The sequence below is a fragment of the Pleurodeles waltl genome, chromosome 12 (genome assembly GCF_031143425.1).
Source record: "Pleurodeles waltl isolate 20211129_DDA chromosome 12, aPleWal1.hap1.20221129, whole genome shotgun sequence".
Lineage (NCBI taxonomy): Eukaryota > Metazoa > Chordata > Amphibia > Caudata > Salamandridae > Pleurodeles > Pleurodeles waltl.
Genome location: NC_090451.1, coordinates 601053676 through 601070659, shown reverse-complemented (window position 1 = coordinate 601070659; position 16984 = coordinate 601053676). Strand labels below are relative to the sequence as shown.

The window sequence follows — 16984 nt, the reverse complement described above, 5'->3', positions numbered from 1 at the left end:
GCAGTCAGGGAAGATTCCTGTAATTTTGAGGTTATATTTAGATGTCTGTCAGAGGATTCATTTTCTATTTCAAACAAATGGGCCCAATGCAACAAGCCAGAATAAGCATCTTATAAACCATATGAATTTAAATTGCATTTTCAATGATCAACTTATTTTAATAAGCAAACTTATTCTGATGTTCTATTTCAACTACTGAAGGATCTGAGATGGCTCCATCTGTTTCCTGCCAATGGTTTAATTTCTAGATACACTCCAATGCATTGCTTTTATGGTGCTTCCACAGCACCACAAGAAAACACAATAAAGGAGACAATGATCTTTGTGTACTGATAGTTACATATCAGAATTTCATTTACAGAAATACCATCTGTCTTAAATATCATGTCCTAGATACCATTTGCAAAACTCTTGCTGTACCTTGGTGTCTATTATTAACTTCAATGGGAAGGAACATACAGCCTAAGAGTAATGCAATCACCATTAAAGTCAGTTGTTTTTACATATGGGTTTTCCTCCATAAAGCCAGTGTGTAGCTTCCAGAACAACTTAGGATGAGAAATGAAGATGGGGAAGGGAAGCATCAGGCAGCTTGGGTGTATGTAAACAGGTTGTGAAGAACTTCCTGGACAAACTTCACATTGCTCATGGAAGAAGCCTGAAACAATAGTGATCGTAGCCAAATCAGTGGCCTTAATTTGAGGTGATGGTTACAGGTGGGGGCAGCTGGACTCATTTTTTGGAACTTGTACTTATTTTTCCCGAATAGACAGATCCAAAGCAAGAGAGTAAAACACAAGTTTAATGAAGAAGGTAACTAAGGAAAAACGTTAACAAAGAAATCACTGATGAAAAGAATCTTCTAGAGTGAGGTAAAGAGGCAGGGAGTTCCTGGTGGTGGATTACAGAGGCACAAGGTGGAATCAAGACTACACTGCTTAGTATGCGGCACCCCAAAACCCTTTGATAGTGCCAGCTGCAGGCTTCAGAGCAAAACTTTTGCCACTAAGACTACCTTAACCTTGGTGGAATATGTTCTACCAGTAGATGACAGTTAGTATTCATGCAGTGTATCAATGGGTGATATATTTTTTTATCTATCTAGTAATTGTGGCACCAGCAGATGCTAGGTAAGCACCACTGTCCCCAAAGGTCAAATGGCTGGTCTAAAGAACACAGATTCCCGGTTCAGTCCAGACAGAAGGAGAAGGTGTAGTTAATGGAAAGTTATATAAGACCCCTCTGCCCCTAGGAGGCTGTGGATCATGAAAAGGATGTCAGGAAAAGGATCTATTTGCTAATATTACATTTAAGCAGAACTTTCAGTCTCAAGGACTGCTGGCCTTGCTTATCTGTCTGGTCCATATTTCGGGTACTGAGAAGGCAGTGTTCCATAAAAGAAATTTCATGCCGCAGGAGGAGTGTGGTTCAAAAGGCTTTTGTTGATATGGTGAGCACTGGAATTAGGTGCCACAGGTCTTCTGAAAGCCATATCAGAACAAACTGGTGTATCCCGAAGATACCAATGACTGAGGAAGGTCTTTGAAATGTTAAACTCACACCCCTCACTAAACTCCTTGATGTGAAAAAGACACTGCATTATCCAGTAAGCATATAAGCAGTTGAAGTTCTTCTCTCATGACCAGTGGCAGAAGCTCAGCCATTAGCTTTTATACTATATTTTAGGGGAAGGTTTCCTAGAAGTCACAATGGCCTCAACATTGCTTAGGAGAAATTTAGATCCTGAAAGGTCTGCTCTTCCGGAAGCAGTCTCTCAAGTGGAGCAATTATAGGGAGGGGTTAAGTACTTTTCCCCCCTCCAAGGACAGGTGGTAGATCTTCTTAAGAGTTGGATGTGATGTGGTCCTTCTGCAGTAATTAAAGCAGGTGTAAGTTCAGAACTGGCAAGGCATGGCTGAAGTTATCTAGTTGACTATGTACCCCCAGTGTTCCCTGATCTTCTGAAGAACAAACACAAATTGGAGGGAAAGAGTACCGAAATTATTATATTACATCCAGCATCAGGCTGTCCCCAAATAATATGGGGCAACTGCCCATTAAAGAGGAGAACTGGACACACATCCTGTTCCATTGGGTTGCAAAGGAATCTATGGGTGGGTTTCTCCCAGTCTCGAAGGCTGGGATTACTTAGAAATAACCCAATAATGGGAAGAGATATATGCCTGTCCATTCTGTGTGCCCTGGTGTGGTAGATTCCCACAATGAGCCCAGCAGGAACCTACCATGTTGCAGCCATGTCAGCAAAGCTTTGGTGTGTGGATGCCTGACATGTTCCTGATGTAGATGAGAACTGTGGTGTTGTGTGTGGACAACACCACCATGGATATGACTAATGGAGTGAAGATCTCAAACATCAACAAAATTGCTGTCAGCTCCAATACTTTTATGCAAAGCTGTGTATCAGACTTGTCCAACCAGATAGCCATGGACAGTTCCCTACCACGTTCCTTCCACTGTATTCAGAAGAGTTGAGGGAGAGTCCAAGCTGCAGTCAGGAGGAAGGGGCATTCTATCAAAAGGTTGGGAGTATAATGTCCTGCATTTAAAAATCACAATCAAGAATGGATGGACTCAGATGAACATCAACTGGTTGCCACACAGCAAGATGGAGTTACAGTGAGTGCCTGAGGAGCTTGGATTAGGATATCATGATTATGCAGCATGTCTAAAGTCCAAGGCGCCTCTAGCAACAGTATAATATCACTGCCTTATAAAGTGATTCACCATATAGGAGATCAACCCTCCTCTGCATAGAGGAATACGTTTCTTGCCATGCAGAGTCCAGAATTACCGCTATGGGCTGTACCCTTCTGGATGGTATCAAGAACAATTAGAGACAGCTCACTGAAAACCGAAGTTTCCTTACAAGGAAATGATGGAAGCGGTAGCCTAGCCATATTCCTGCTCCTTCCTGGGCGAAGGAAAGCCTCGATTGATCCTAATTGGAGAAGCTTCTCTATCTCCTGGATGGACTTGCAAGGGGCAGCTTTCCAGTAATGCTGTTCTTAACTACAGAGAAACCCAATGTGTCTTTAGTTATCTGGATATAGTTGTTGTAGTGCAAGGAAAGCCTTACCTTATGGCCCCACTGGAATGAAGTGGGCCTCTTGAAATGGCAATTAAAAGGCCAGTTAGTCCCGGAGAAGTCACTGGGACATATCTGACTCATTTCAGCCTGTGGACTTGTACTTTTCCCTGAGTGGCTACCTACATCTAAGAAAGAAGGGGGGCCCAGCTAAGATCTTGGGGTGGAAAGGTACCCAAGCCTAGAAAGAATTAAAGCCTTCACCAGCGGGAAAAGCATAGGAGTTCTCTACTGTACCACTTGGATGGTATTCAGTGAATTGGTCCTGGCTGTACCCATCTTGTATTGATTTAGGAACTCAACACAGAGATTGAGCAACTTTGTCTGGCTTTAGGTCTGCAGACTTGAATCAAGACTGCTAACATACGTTTACACAAAAGTGAATGTTCAAAAAGGGTGTATCACTGAGGTCCCTGGATATCGCCAGCATATGTGGAGTAGACTTTTTGCCCAAGCTAAGCAAGAAAGTTTACTCTTCCCATACACATTCTGAAGCAAGGAGATGTATGAACCCAATGCCTTATATGGACCCTGTAGGTGACCATGACAGCACTGGCATTATCTTACCTCAGGCAGAGACTCCAAGATTGGTACATTCTCTTCCCAGATGTCTCCAGGTAGCTGTCCACCCTGAGAGGTAGGAGAGCTTAACTTTACTAGTCTAAGTAAATGCCATAACACCCCACAGGCTGATTTGTAGGATTTCAGGACACAAAAACTGAACTGTTAAGAGCCCTGTTGCTGCCTTTTCAAGACCCTCAGGTTCTACAGAGAGACTGGTTTTGGTGGGGAAACTACTGCAGCCCACAAGGCATAAATACTCTCATATAGCGGCCATGGCCTAAAAAGAAAAAATAGTACCTTCAAAGCATTTGTCAAGACAAAGTAGCATCACTGGCTCACTGCATGGTTTCCTAATGCACTGGTTGATGGGCCGGCACTTGAATTGCCAGTCAGGTCGGTTTACTGGTGGTAAGGGCTTATTCTTCGATGGTACCATGGACTTGTCCTCTGTCCTTGGAAGCTGCACTGGAGTTTGACAGAGATGCACCACCATTGTAGTCCACCATAAAGGAAGAGACATGTTGCAGAAAATCTACCAAGGACTTTGCCCTGTGAGGGAAACAACTTCATAAGCTGTTCAGGGAAGACTAGTGCCAACTCCTACTCCACCAGGACGAAGTCTGGAAATAAAGGTGGGAGGGTCACATACACCTTGGTAGGTGATTCTCTGGTGTGGAGACAAGTTCGCAAGAGAACTGCAGCTGTTGGATATCAAATGGAGCAAACCATGGCAGACGCTAAGCACCTACAGTGCTTTTGCTTAGGTTTGATCCTCTTCTGTTTGGTAAAAGGCTACATCCTGTGTTTTTTCTTGCACAGCTGTATACAAAAAAAAGAAATGATGGAATGCTTGAATTAATCTCAGCCACTGTTACTTACTCGGGCCTCATGCCATTCCATTGTTATTTTGCACACCATGTCACCTCAGTTTAGACCCAGTCATATGCAAATCAGTCTTGACTCTGCTCTAACGGGAACAGTCCAGTCCTAACTGCTAGGCTAAGTCCTCCCTCACAAGCAACCCAGGACTGGTTTTTCCGTAGTTAAGGCACATCAGAAAGATATAGCTTGGTTCCACTGACAGTGTAAATGGGACCCACGCCTGGGCATACCCGTCCCACTTTGGGCAACATGCTGACATATACAAAAAAAAAAAAGATGGATGGAATGCTTGAATTAATCTCAGCCAGTGGTAATTACTAGGGCCGCATCCCAGTACGCCACAATTTTGCACACCATGCAACCTCAATTTGGACACAGACATATGCAAATAAGGCTTGACCCTGCTCCTGTACCTGTCTCTATGATTTTCGGGCTTTTCAAAATACTAGCCCTCAACTCCTTTATTCTCAGTTAGGGAGGAAGCTTCCTAATCAAGTACTCCATTTTGCTTTTGCAGATTATTCCCACAGTTCATTTCAACATTGTTCCTGGTTGGTCTCCAAATTATGGACCTTTCAACTACTTCAATGTGACCCAAATGTACCAACCTTCCACCAATATTTAAAGAGGTGACTATTTACCTCTTCCTTAACCATACAGATTTCCTTTGCAGAGGTTAGTAGCTGCCAAAGGCCAGGAAAATGTTAGAGGTAGCAGATGCATTTCAAAACTTGCGTTTTACTTTCCTTAGTCAAACTGTTTAAATCGAGCCTCTGTGGTGATTGAAGCATTTGTGGTACCACCGGTAAATATATTATCGGATTGTTAATTAGTTGCACTGAAAAATACAGACTTAAAAAGTGCAGGTCCCTCACAATTTGGCTGCTTGTGCTATTACTAATGTCTCCAGAAGAGAACGTGCCACCTTTCCAAAGAAAAATGCACTAGCTGCCAGCTGCGGTAAGAATACTATTTAAAGTTGAACTTTTCTCTAGCTGAAGCTGTAGAAAACACTGTGGGGTGGTGATGGATTAAAATAATTTTTTGCTGAGAGTGTTAACATCTTCATTAAGGCCTTGAATTATGTAAGAGTAAATGTAAGGGTCATGTGATCTTAAGTAAGACTTTGGGTACTCTACCAAACTTCACACCCTTGCTGCAGAATGAACCCTAATTTACCATGGTAAAAGAAAGAGTGGTCTTCATTAATGATGCAGTTTCATTTATGCAACACAGGCGTCTCTGAAAAAACACTTGTGTAGGAGGCCATCCTCAGATGTGCCCTGAAAGCATCACAGAGAAGGATAAAAGCACAACACATTTGTTTTTACAGGTCGACAGAACAGGTCAACTGAACAAAATAAAAAAAGAATATATTATATATTATATATATATATTTCTCAGTTTCAGACTTTTACAGGAAGCACTACTAACCAACTATATATAGGAAACGGACAATGAGCCAATTCTCACCTACTATTTTGCTGTCCTCCCTCTCCAAGTACCTTTTCCACATCTGATTGGCTCTCTCATCATCACTAATAGGAAAGAAAAAAATGCACCATGATCAGAAGAAAGTTAAATCGTTCTGACAACAGATTTACTACAGATGCCAGGTAGGGCAGCAAGGTATGCAGTTGTCAAAGGTAGGTTTGGATTTATGGACAGGTAAGAAGCAGGTACACAGCAGTGATGATTGGCTAGATAACTGGTTCAACAACAGAGACGTCCAAGTATCATGTTTCAGGAATGACGTTCAGTATAATCTGCAACATGTGGTCCCTATAGATTAGTGGAAGGAAAGTAGAGTTGCATGATGGCATGGGAAATCTATGGTTCAGAATGAGGACATTGGGAGTTCTTGGCCAGTTTCAGGCCCTTCAGTTAATGCACAATCCTCGACATTGGCGTGGGGCTCCAGTATCTTGCAACTGAGCATGTACACTTTTAGCAGTTAGTCGTTGTAGTCTACCAAGGAACAAGTTACTTACCGTCTGCAACCCCTTATCTGGTAGAGACTCTAACTAGCCACAGATTCCTTACCTTAGAATATTCCCCAGGCACAGACTAGATCCAGAAATGTTCACACTGGAAGTGATGTGCCCAGTGCCCATATATGCGCCAGCCAATGTGCAGACATTAGTTCTTGACTGTTTTTCTGCACAAGAAGCATACAGCCAAGCTGCGGAGGAATGACTTGTGTGCCAAAAGTGAGATCCTAAAAAATCTTTTTTATATGATAAGACAGTTCAAGGAATGGGGATGATTGGAGGGTCAGTAACCAACCTGAGGCAAGATGGAGTCTCTGCCAGATAAGGCGTTACCAAAGGTAAGTTGCAGTTCTCCTGATAGAGACTTCTAGATGCAGATTCCTTACTTTAGAACAGACACCAAAGCAATCTCTCCCTAGAGGAGGGTCTGTGGACTGTTTCAACTAAAAAGTCCTGGAGGACCAAACGGGGAAAAAACCCTTCCCGCCCAACTGGACTGCCTAGGCCAGTGGTTCCCAACCTGTGGTCCGCGGACCCCCAGGGGTCCGTAGGTCTCGAGCGTTTTCTTTCAAAGAAAACGAAATGTCCATGCGCCTTCACAGCACAATAGAGCTGTGAATGACAGCGCAGGGGTGGTGGGACCTAAATATGATCAGGCCAATCACCTTTCAGCCTTAGGTACAAGTTGAAGGGTGATCGGCCTTATTTTATTATCTGCCTGCCTCCGAGTCGCGCTCGTGCTGCAGTGTTTGTGTCCTCTTAGTTTTGGGCCCAGCCCAGCCCATGAGTGTTTTGCTGCCCCCGTGCCCTCTCAACCTTTGGCCAGGAATTCGTAACAGCTGTGCCTCTTGTTCTGAAGCTGAAGAGCGTTCAGACACCTCGGGCTAGCAGGAAGGCAGACACTTTTCCTGCTGAGACGGTGGGCCTGAGAAACGTGAGTGTTTGCCCTGGTTTTACATTTATTATTAACTATAAGAGGCGTGGGGACAGTTAGTTGAAATTTATTTTGTTATTAGAGCAAAAAGCCTAGTTTCAAAAGAAAGGGTTATTTTTTTCATCATGCTGAATTGTGAAATTTGTGAGAACAGCAACATGTGTTTTTACTTTGTTTAGGTCAGGGCAGTTTATATCTATAAAGGAGATCCTGTGATATTTTCTATAAATATGCACATTTGATTAGGGATCCTATTTAAAATTGTCAGCCATAAAAACTGCTAAAGACGCAATACCTACATGTCTGCATTTAAGTTTACAGAAAAAAAAGCGTGTTGCACTTCCAGGCTGTCTTCGCATCAGCCTTTGCCCAACTGCAGTAGTAGACATTCAAATTACAGGGTAATTATTACACACATAACAGAGCCTCAAACTTCAAGATTCGATAATGGCTTTTTATTCATCTGTTTTTCACAATTATGTTTCTTTACTATCATGGATTCCCATTTTGATGCTCCAGCTTCTGATGTCCTTTTTTATTTGAATAGTTCACCTTGCTCTGACAGCATTTTCTTATCTTTAGAATAATTACCAGTTTAATATTTAATGCACCCATTTATTGTCAAACACATTGGCATTGTGTGCTGTCACATAAATATGCAAAATACATAAAAAAAATAACCATATAAATAAATAGAACTGACGCAAAAACACTACATGTTTGGTGTCAAGGTCGCATATCAAACGTGGCCCAATGTTAAAGAGCCTCCCACTTCAGTCAGTGACTTTGGTGTGAGATGTACACAAGTTGACCATGACTGGAAGAAACCTCCATCTGGTGGCTATGTAGTGATAAGTAAAGACAAAACAAGCCTTTTAATGTCAGTTTGTTTCACAGTGGTTTCCTCCAGAAAAAAGGAAAGACTTCTCATTGTAAATTATTTTTTGTAATGGAATTATAATTGTAATTATATAGTGCTTCATACCTCTGCTGTGCTGCTCAAGTACGTACCTGTAGCGTGCTACACCTGCAACCACCATTGGGCAGTGCTTGGTTGGGAAAATGTTAAACAGGACCGGAGAGACCTTTTATTCTACCAGACATTTCCCCACTGAGCTGGAGGCTGTTGTTGAACGTCCAGGCTGCCCCTGGCACCTCAGTCGCTTCCCCAGCTCCTCAATATTAATTACAGCAGGCACGGGAGGCTTGGAGAGAGAGAAAGAGGGAGCGAGGGAGAAGGAAGGTAGAGAGAAAGTGATCAGAGAGGGAGAAGAGGAAAGAAGGGACTAGAAATAGAGAATGGATGGAACGAGAAAGAGCTAGCATGAGGAGACCATGGACGTGGGGCTGGTTTAAACTTTTTTGCATGACTGCTTTTGATTTCTCAGTCCTGCCCTTGTGGTAAGTTGCAGGTTGGCTTGTGGGATTTCTTTTTGTGTCATATGTAAGTGCCCAGAGTAGTGCGTTATCCTTTCTTGCATCATAGTGCTTATGTATGTGATGGTAGAATTAAATTGAAAAACTGCACAGAGTCACTTTACATAAATTTAAGTGGAGCTCTAGAAATCAACCAAGGAGTAAGTCAGTGGCATGCACTGAATACAGTCTGAGCACATGTTCTATTATAACATACTTTTTCACAACATTCTGCCCATTTATATGTTGCCTCATGGGGTATGTTTTCATTATAATATTCTTCATAGATCTAATCATTTTAGAGTAGACCTTCTTAAATGGTAAATAGGTAAAACCTGCTAATTCATAGTCATTCAACCCTTTTGTGCAAGGAAGGGTCACCCTTACTGGGCTCTGAAATGTGAATGTGGATGTGCTGTTATTGGTGGGGGCAGGAGCATTGTGCCGCTAAATAGACCACTGTATGCATACATGCCAACAGATCTGATTCAGGCTGTCTCACACCTGACATTGCCTTTGCTTCAATAGACTTACATGTGGGAAATACATTCTCCCAAATATTTCTTTTATCTAAAATGTTGGCAAGTATGTGTATGTATTTAACTATTCTCACCGTCACATCAGCTGCTTATGCCACGTCCCCTGGCTGCCAGCAAACCATACACAAAACTTTGTTGACACTCTGGTTTAAATTGACTCTCAACACAGATACAGGCAGTGTGTTGCATACAAATTGACTTTCTGAAGTGTTCTCACCTAACTCCAGCCCTGCTCATATTTTCCCATACTGTTGTGGGAACCTCTCTGTGCAGTCAACAATGGACTACTTCCACGATGGAGGCCAAATGAATGAGCTAGCTATGTTTAATTAAACTGAGCAAATGAAATTATCTTAAAGCAGCATTCATAAGATTGTCATATCCATGAATATGATTTGCTAGTGTCCTCTGTCTTTTCCACAAAAGCAGTGCTGATACAGTGTTAAAATCTTCTTACAGGCGCAGCTTGATCTCAAAATGTCAGAGCATATGTAGTCTGGAAACAGCTGATGAGGGCAACGTGTAGTAGGTAAAGTAGTGAAGGTCTATTATGTGCGTTACCAAATAGCTTTGCTAGAAATTGATTTCATAACCAAATATTGTGATTCAACAGACTTGTCATTTGTGGGTATCCTAAACAAACATAAGGACGATGGATTGATGGCTTAAACCTAAGCGGAAAGCCACTGAAGACATCATTGATGGACCATCATGCTCAAAACAAAGTGATTTAAGTCAAAAGAAAACAAAGTGTCGCAAATACGATGTTGAATATTTATCAATGGGTTTCACATGTTCAGGTTCAGAACATGAACAACAGCCACAATGCGTGCTATGTTATGAAATTTTGTCAAATGAGGCCATGAAACCTTCTAAATTACGAAGGCACTTGGAAACAAGGCATAGAGAACATGCTACCAAATGCACAGAATTCTTCAAAAATAAAGAGCAAGAGCTCCGACAAAGTAGAAAAATAATTAAGAAAACTGCAATAGGATCATTTAAGGAAAATGCTCTTAAAGCTTCATATGAAGTGTCGATGCTCATAGCAAAAGCTGGAAAACCTCATACCATCGCTGAAGAACTAATAGTACCCGCTGCTAAAGCCATGGTGAGTGCAATGGTTGGAGAGAAAGCAGCAAAAGATTTAGATTTGGTGCCATTATCTAACAACACTGTAAAAAGGCGAATTGACAAAATGTCAGACAACATAAAAGAACAGTTGATTGAAAGGATTTGTAAAAGTCAGTATTATAGCCTACAAGTAGATGAAAGTACGGACATAGCAAATAAATCTCATCTCCTGTGTTACATTAGATACGAGTTTGAAAGGAACATTATTGAAGATTTACTGTTCTGCCGCTACTTGATACATACCACTGCTGAAGAGGTCTTCAGCACTTTCAATGAATTTCTGACATCAAATGGAATTCAGTGGTCCAAATGCATAGGAATCAGCACAGATGGGGCTCGTGCCATGTCTGGGAGACTAACTGGACTTGTTGCACGAATAAGGGAAATTAACTCCTCAGTTGTATGGCATCATTGTTGCATTCATAGAGAATCATTAGCCACTAAGAAGATGCCAGAGGAATTAAAAAAGGTCTTGAATGAGTCAGTCAAAATTGTTAATTTTATCAAAGTTAGGTCACTAAATTCAAGGCTTTTTGAGCAGCTTTGTCAGTCCATGGATAGTGATCATCGTCAGCTTTTGCTGCATACAGAAGTCCGATGGCTGTCACGTGGTAGAGTTTTGTCTCGGCTTTTTGAATTGAGAGATGAAATCAGGGTATTCTTCACTGAACTGGAATCTCCATTTGCACTTGATGAGCGCTTACATGACTATACTTGGTTAGCCATGCTGGCGTATGTGGCAGACATCTTCACTCACTTAAATGTACTTAATTTGAGTATGCAAGGAGTTGGCATCACAATTTTTAATGTCGAAGACAAGATTGAGGCAATGATAAAAAAGTTAGACTTGTGGGCTCGTCGCTTATCACAAATAAATTTTGATTCTTTTTGAAACCTGAAGACGTTCTTGGAATCTGCTGATGATGAATTAGCAAAAGAAGTCTTGGATTTTTTTATCCAGCATCTCCAAGATATGCGGTGTAGTTTTCGTCAGTACTTTCCACTTCCAGATGAAAGCAAAAACTGGATTAGAAATCCTTTCAATTTAGATATTGACAATTTAATGGGGCTGACATCAGCTGAAGAAAATGGTTTGATTGAAATCTCCACAGATAGTGCACTTAAGCTTCAATTTAAAGAAAATTCTCTGGTGAAGTTTTGGCTGTATGTACGAAAAGATTATCCTGAATTAACCCACAAAGCACTGATGGTTTTACTACCTTTCCCCACCACATATTTATGTGAAAAAGCTTTCTCAGATCTTATGTACTTAAAAAATAAATACAGAAATCGCTTGGAAAATGTAGAATCTGATCTGAGGATTCAACTTTCCGAAATAAAACCAAACATTGAAAAGTTAGTCACCGAGATGCAGCACCAACCTTCCCATTAAAAGTTTTTGATTTTTGCATATTTTTCAATATAAAATAATAAAAGCTTTAGTAATTCTAGTATTTATTTGGTGTATACTAGTTTGTGTATCTTTTGCGTATTACTGGTTAATGTTTGAAATTTAAATCTTACAAATTGGTTGGGGGTCCCCGGCTTCCAGTACTGATTCACTGGGGGTCCTCGGGAGTCAAAAGGTTGGGAACCAATGGCCTAGGCAGTAGTGTTTAGCAAACATGTGCAATGATGCCCATGTAGCTGACTAACCAATGTCAAAAACTGGGACTCCTCTAGTCAATGCATTGGTCGCAGCTTTAGGTCTGTACAATGAGCTCTTTAGCCCTCAGGGGGCGGCTTCTTGGCTCAAAAGGTGAACACATGACAAAAGTTAGAACTAAATTCAAGTTCCACTGAGGCACAGTGAAGAGTGTAGGAAGAAACATATGCTGCAAACATATAGAGAATCTATCCACAACAGGTGACTTGAAAACGGAAGGTCGGTCCGCCAACTGCAGAAAGGATGAAATGGCAGAGAGCTATCCATTACGCGTGACCAAAGCAATACTTTGCCGGGCAAGAGATAGAACAAACAAGAGAACTTCAGACAAAGGTGTTGACGGGCAAGAGATAGAACAAAGAAGAGAACTTCAGACAAAGGTGTTGACAGAAGATCAACAGACGGTCGCACATTAAGTTACAAACTTGTTCCATCAACAGTCGTAAACTGTTTTAGTAGAGAGGCACCTGACTACCAGAATGGCATCAAAACTTCGAAAGAAAGATCGCATACCCTTAATTAACGCCACTCAATCGCTATGCAATTAGGTGTAGAGTATGCAGGTTCAGGTGGCAAACCCTGCCCTGCTGCTGTGACAGGAGACTCCTAAAGAGGCAGCCTGATCAGAGCACAAACGCACATGCTCAGGAGTTAGGGATACCATAGGCTCCTTGCCCAAACCAAAGTCACTTCAATGACTTGGTTCCGGTTGTTCTTGAGCTTTTTGAGAACTCTGGACAGAAGTGGTATTGACGGAAAGGCATTAAGGAATCCTGACTTACACTCAAGACTAAATGAGTCTCTGAGTGAGAGCTGCTTTGGAAACTCCAGGATGCATAAGTGCTGACATTGTGCTGTCTCAGCGGTGGAGAACACATCGAAGCAAGGTGCTCCCCAATTTCGGAAGAGACCTTGCACCACCTCCAGATTAAGGCGCCGTTTGTGATCCGCTAGGCACTGAGGTCTGAATTTGACTTCTCTGGTGTTCAGAGAGTCTGCCAGATGCTGAACCACCAGGAATGTGTCCTGACATTCCAGCCATGTCTAGAAAGACAGAATCTCTTGACAAATAGTTCAAGACCCCACCATGCCCTGATTGATGCAATACCACACGGCGGTGGTTTTGTCCATGAACACCGGAACTAGCCTTCCGTTGATGACAGGAAGAAAATATTCGAATGCCAAGTTGATATGAAGATGAAACTCCACTAGAGACCAGAGTCCCCTAACCTGCACCTCTCCCAGATGGCCACCCCATCCCAGGAGTGACACATCTGTTACCACTGTGAGCAGTGAGTGGGGATCAGAGAGAGGTCTGCTCCTAACCCATATGAGGTCCATGAGCCACCTTTGGCGATCTTTTGTAGTTCCCTCCGAGATCTGGACCAGGCCGGAGAGATTTCCATTACGCTGTATCCACTGGGTCTTCTAGTCCCACTGTAGAGCCCACATTTACCAACGGGACAGTTTTATCAACAGGATGCAAGAGATAAGAACCAGCAGTCTCAGAGTCCATCTCACTGAAATCCAGGATAGAGGCCAAAACATGAGAATCAGGGGTCCGAATATCCAAGACTCGCTGTTCTGGAGGATAAGCCCGAAACTGAATGCAGAAAAGCTCCGACGAAAGTAAACACCTGAAAGGGAGTCAGGTGTGACTTCAGTATGCCGTTCGTGAACCCCCACAAATGCAGAAGGTCCGCTGTAGTCTGGAGTTGAGCGATGACTTCTTGGGGCGTGTCTGCCTTCAACAGCCTATCATCAAGGTAGGGAAGACCGCATCCCCTGACCTCCGCAGATGTGCTGCAACCCACCGCCATCAACTTGGTTGACATGCTAGGGGCGGTGGTAAGGCCAAAGGGAAGCACAGCAAACTGACAATGATCCTGGCCCACCGTGAACCGCAGGTAACGACTGTGGGCAGGCAGAACAGGAATGCAGAAATACACATCTTGCAAGTCTAACACTACCATCCAGTCTCCAGGGTTGAGGGTGGATAGAACATGAGCCAAGGTGAATATCTTTAAATCCTCCTTTTACAAGAAGTAATTGAGTGTGCGCAGGTCTAGAATAGGACAAAGCCCTCCAGTCTTCTTGGGCACCAGAAAGTAGCAGGAATTGAAAACCACAACCTACCTCTGATGCTGGCACCCTCTTGATGGCTCCTTTGGCTATAAGGGCCAGTACTTCATGTTGCAAGGGTGGAAGGTGGTCCCGTGTCAGCCTATCAGGGGATGCTGGAAGTGATGTCAGGGTCTATTAGAAAGGGATGGCACAACCCCTTCGGACAATCTGAAGCATCCATATATGTCTGAAGTGATCTCTCACAACTGGGGAAGATGGTCCTGAATTCTGGCACCAACCAGATGCCCATGATGGATTGAGGGAATATTACACAGACTGTGCCATTGGGGGGAAGGTGCGGGGGGGGAGTGGCTATGGACACAAGACTTGTGGGAGCTGTGTTCGCAGCCACTAAAGGACTGTGCCTACTGCCCATGGTGGCTAGGGGGAATTGGACACACCTGATAACCCCCTACTGTACCCATAGAATGGGCGAAGGCGGAATGCGGCTGTTGTGGGGCCGCGGTGAGCCCCAAACGATCTAGCAATGGCCCTTCTATCCTTGACTCTTTCTAGCGCCGAATCTGCCTTATCGACAAAGAGACGAGCCCCATCGATGGGCATGTCTATAAGAGATGCTTAGACATACCCGAAAAGACAGGATTCCTCAACCAGGCACGATGTTGGAGCGCCATCATTGAAGCAATGCCTCTGCCTAGTGAGTTGGTCATATCCAACCTACATATTATTGTGAACTTCACTGCATCTCTTCTATCAGCAATAGCCTGGGAGAGCATGGACCGGGCCTCATGCAGAACCATAGGCAACACTTGTACAACCTTATCCCATGCAGTATGGGAATAACAAAAGCATGCAGTGTTCACAGACCACAGTGCCAGGCTGGCAGAAGAGAAAATCCTAATCAAAGGTATCCAGCCTCTTTGGCTCCCTATCTGGTGGTGTGGTAGGGAACAAGTTGAGATGATGAGGCCTGGACCACCAGGCTCTTGGGGGTGGGATGGTAGGAGAGGAAAGCTGGGTCTCCAGGAGTGGGGGAGGAGTGGTGGCGAGCAATAGTTCTGTGCACAAAAGTGACTGTGCAGGGCTTAGCTCAAGCCCTGAGCAGGACATCAGGAAGGGCTTCATTAATGGGTCATAAAGGTTCTGAAGACAATACTCCAGGCTAAAGCACCTCTGTCAAAATATTCTCTCGACCTTGATAGTGGGCAGCATTAGATCCAAAACCATAGCTGCCCTCCAGACCATCATTTTAAAAAAAGCCCCTTCCTCCGTAGCAACTGTGAGAGGAATCCACTTTCTGGTGAGGTGCCCAGACCACTGGCATCAGCCAGGTCCTCTTACCACTTGTCATCGGCCATAGACTCTGCTGGGGAGAGAGGGAGGGTCAGAGTATCTTTAGAGATCCTCTGATCCCCTTCATTCATATTCCTCAGTGGTCCCCCCAGGGAAATAGGGCATCATCTCCAAATTAGGCCATGAAGGCCTGGTCAGCACCAGAACTGACATTGTGAAATGCTGGTCCAGCTCCATACTGGAGTCAGGGATCACAACGGGTTTGGCACTGCAGAGAATGGCACCAGTGAAACGATCCTAAGTCTTGGGCGAAAAGAGGCACCCTGGGCCGAGCCGGATTCACCCACCGACAGTGAGGGAGGGTGGTGGTGGGGGGGTGGGAGGTTTCATCTGGCACGGAGGACGGGCCCACTGGCAGAGCCCCAGTGGAAGATCCTTCCTGAACCCATCTGGCCTGAGGGTACTTCAGAGGGGTTCCACCACCCAAAATGAAGCTCATGGCCTCATAAAACTCATGGAGTTGCCGGCTGCACAGGAACAACCTGACAGCGGGCCGGATTTGTGTTGTCGTTCTCTTGTGTCGACTGAAGAATGGGAGTGATGTGGAGAAGTCGAAGAGGGCTTCAACTTTTTTTTATTTTTTTTATGGGACTTACCTCAAGAACCCTGGGAGTGCAACGAGGACAGAGGCAAGCGACTCCGGGAGCAGTCCCCAAACCTCCACAAGAATGGGAGTGGAGAGGCATGGAGTCACATGGCAAGCAGCTAAGAGCTTCATGGCCCGCTCATGATCGCCTGAGTCTCCATGGTCCTGCATACCGCACAAGACGCAGAGTTGTGGTCCTTCTCCAGGCACCACAGACACTACCGTGTCGATGACAGACTCTAAAAGGCTTGAACCTCATGGCTTTCTTCAGGGACATCTTGATAAAAGGGTGAAAAGAAAGTACACTAGACTATGACAAAAAAAAATGTTTTTATATCCAGCCAAAATACTGACTATGGGTAGGTCGGCTGGATCGCCTCTGACTGTGCAGAAGGAACTGAGGTCATCACGCTGGGGTGATGCCTATATAGGCACTGTGCATGTCACTTCTGATACAGATAATGCCATGCGAAGCTGAACAATGCCATGTATCAGTGTGTATGGGAATTGCTCAAACATTTCTGGACCCAGTCTAACCCCCGCGGAATATTCCAAGATACAGAATCTGCAGACAGAAGTCACTATTATGGCAAAACCATTCTATACAGCATACTAAAATAGCACTACATAGTTCAGCTTCGTTTTTTCATTTATACTTCAGATTTATTGATATATTGTTGCCAGCATCAAGTCTCCAACGCAGGCGGTGTGAAGAAAGGTTAGCTAAC

At 43.7% G+C, this 16984-nt stretch overlaps 1 protein-coding gene across 5 annotated transcripts in view; it reads right to left on the bottom strand.

The window, feature by feature from the left end:
- USP21 (ubiquitin specific peptidase 21) overlaps nt 1–16984 on the bottom strand; it is a 409008-nt gene that overhangs the window by 140156 nt on the left and 251868 nt on the right. For all 5 annotated transcript variants that reach the window (XM_069217823.1, XM_069217824.1, XM_069217825.1 and 2 more), the window contains one exon: nt 6026–6090. In XM_069217823.1, coding sequence (XP_069073924.1) covers nt 6026–6090 — 65 coding nt within the window. The remainder of the gene's footprint in view (nt 1–6025; nt 6091–16984) is intronic.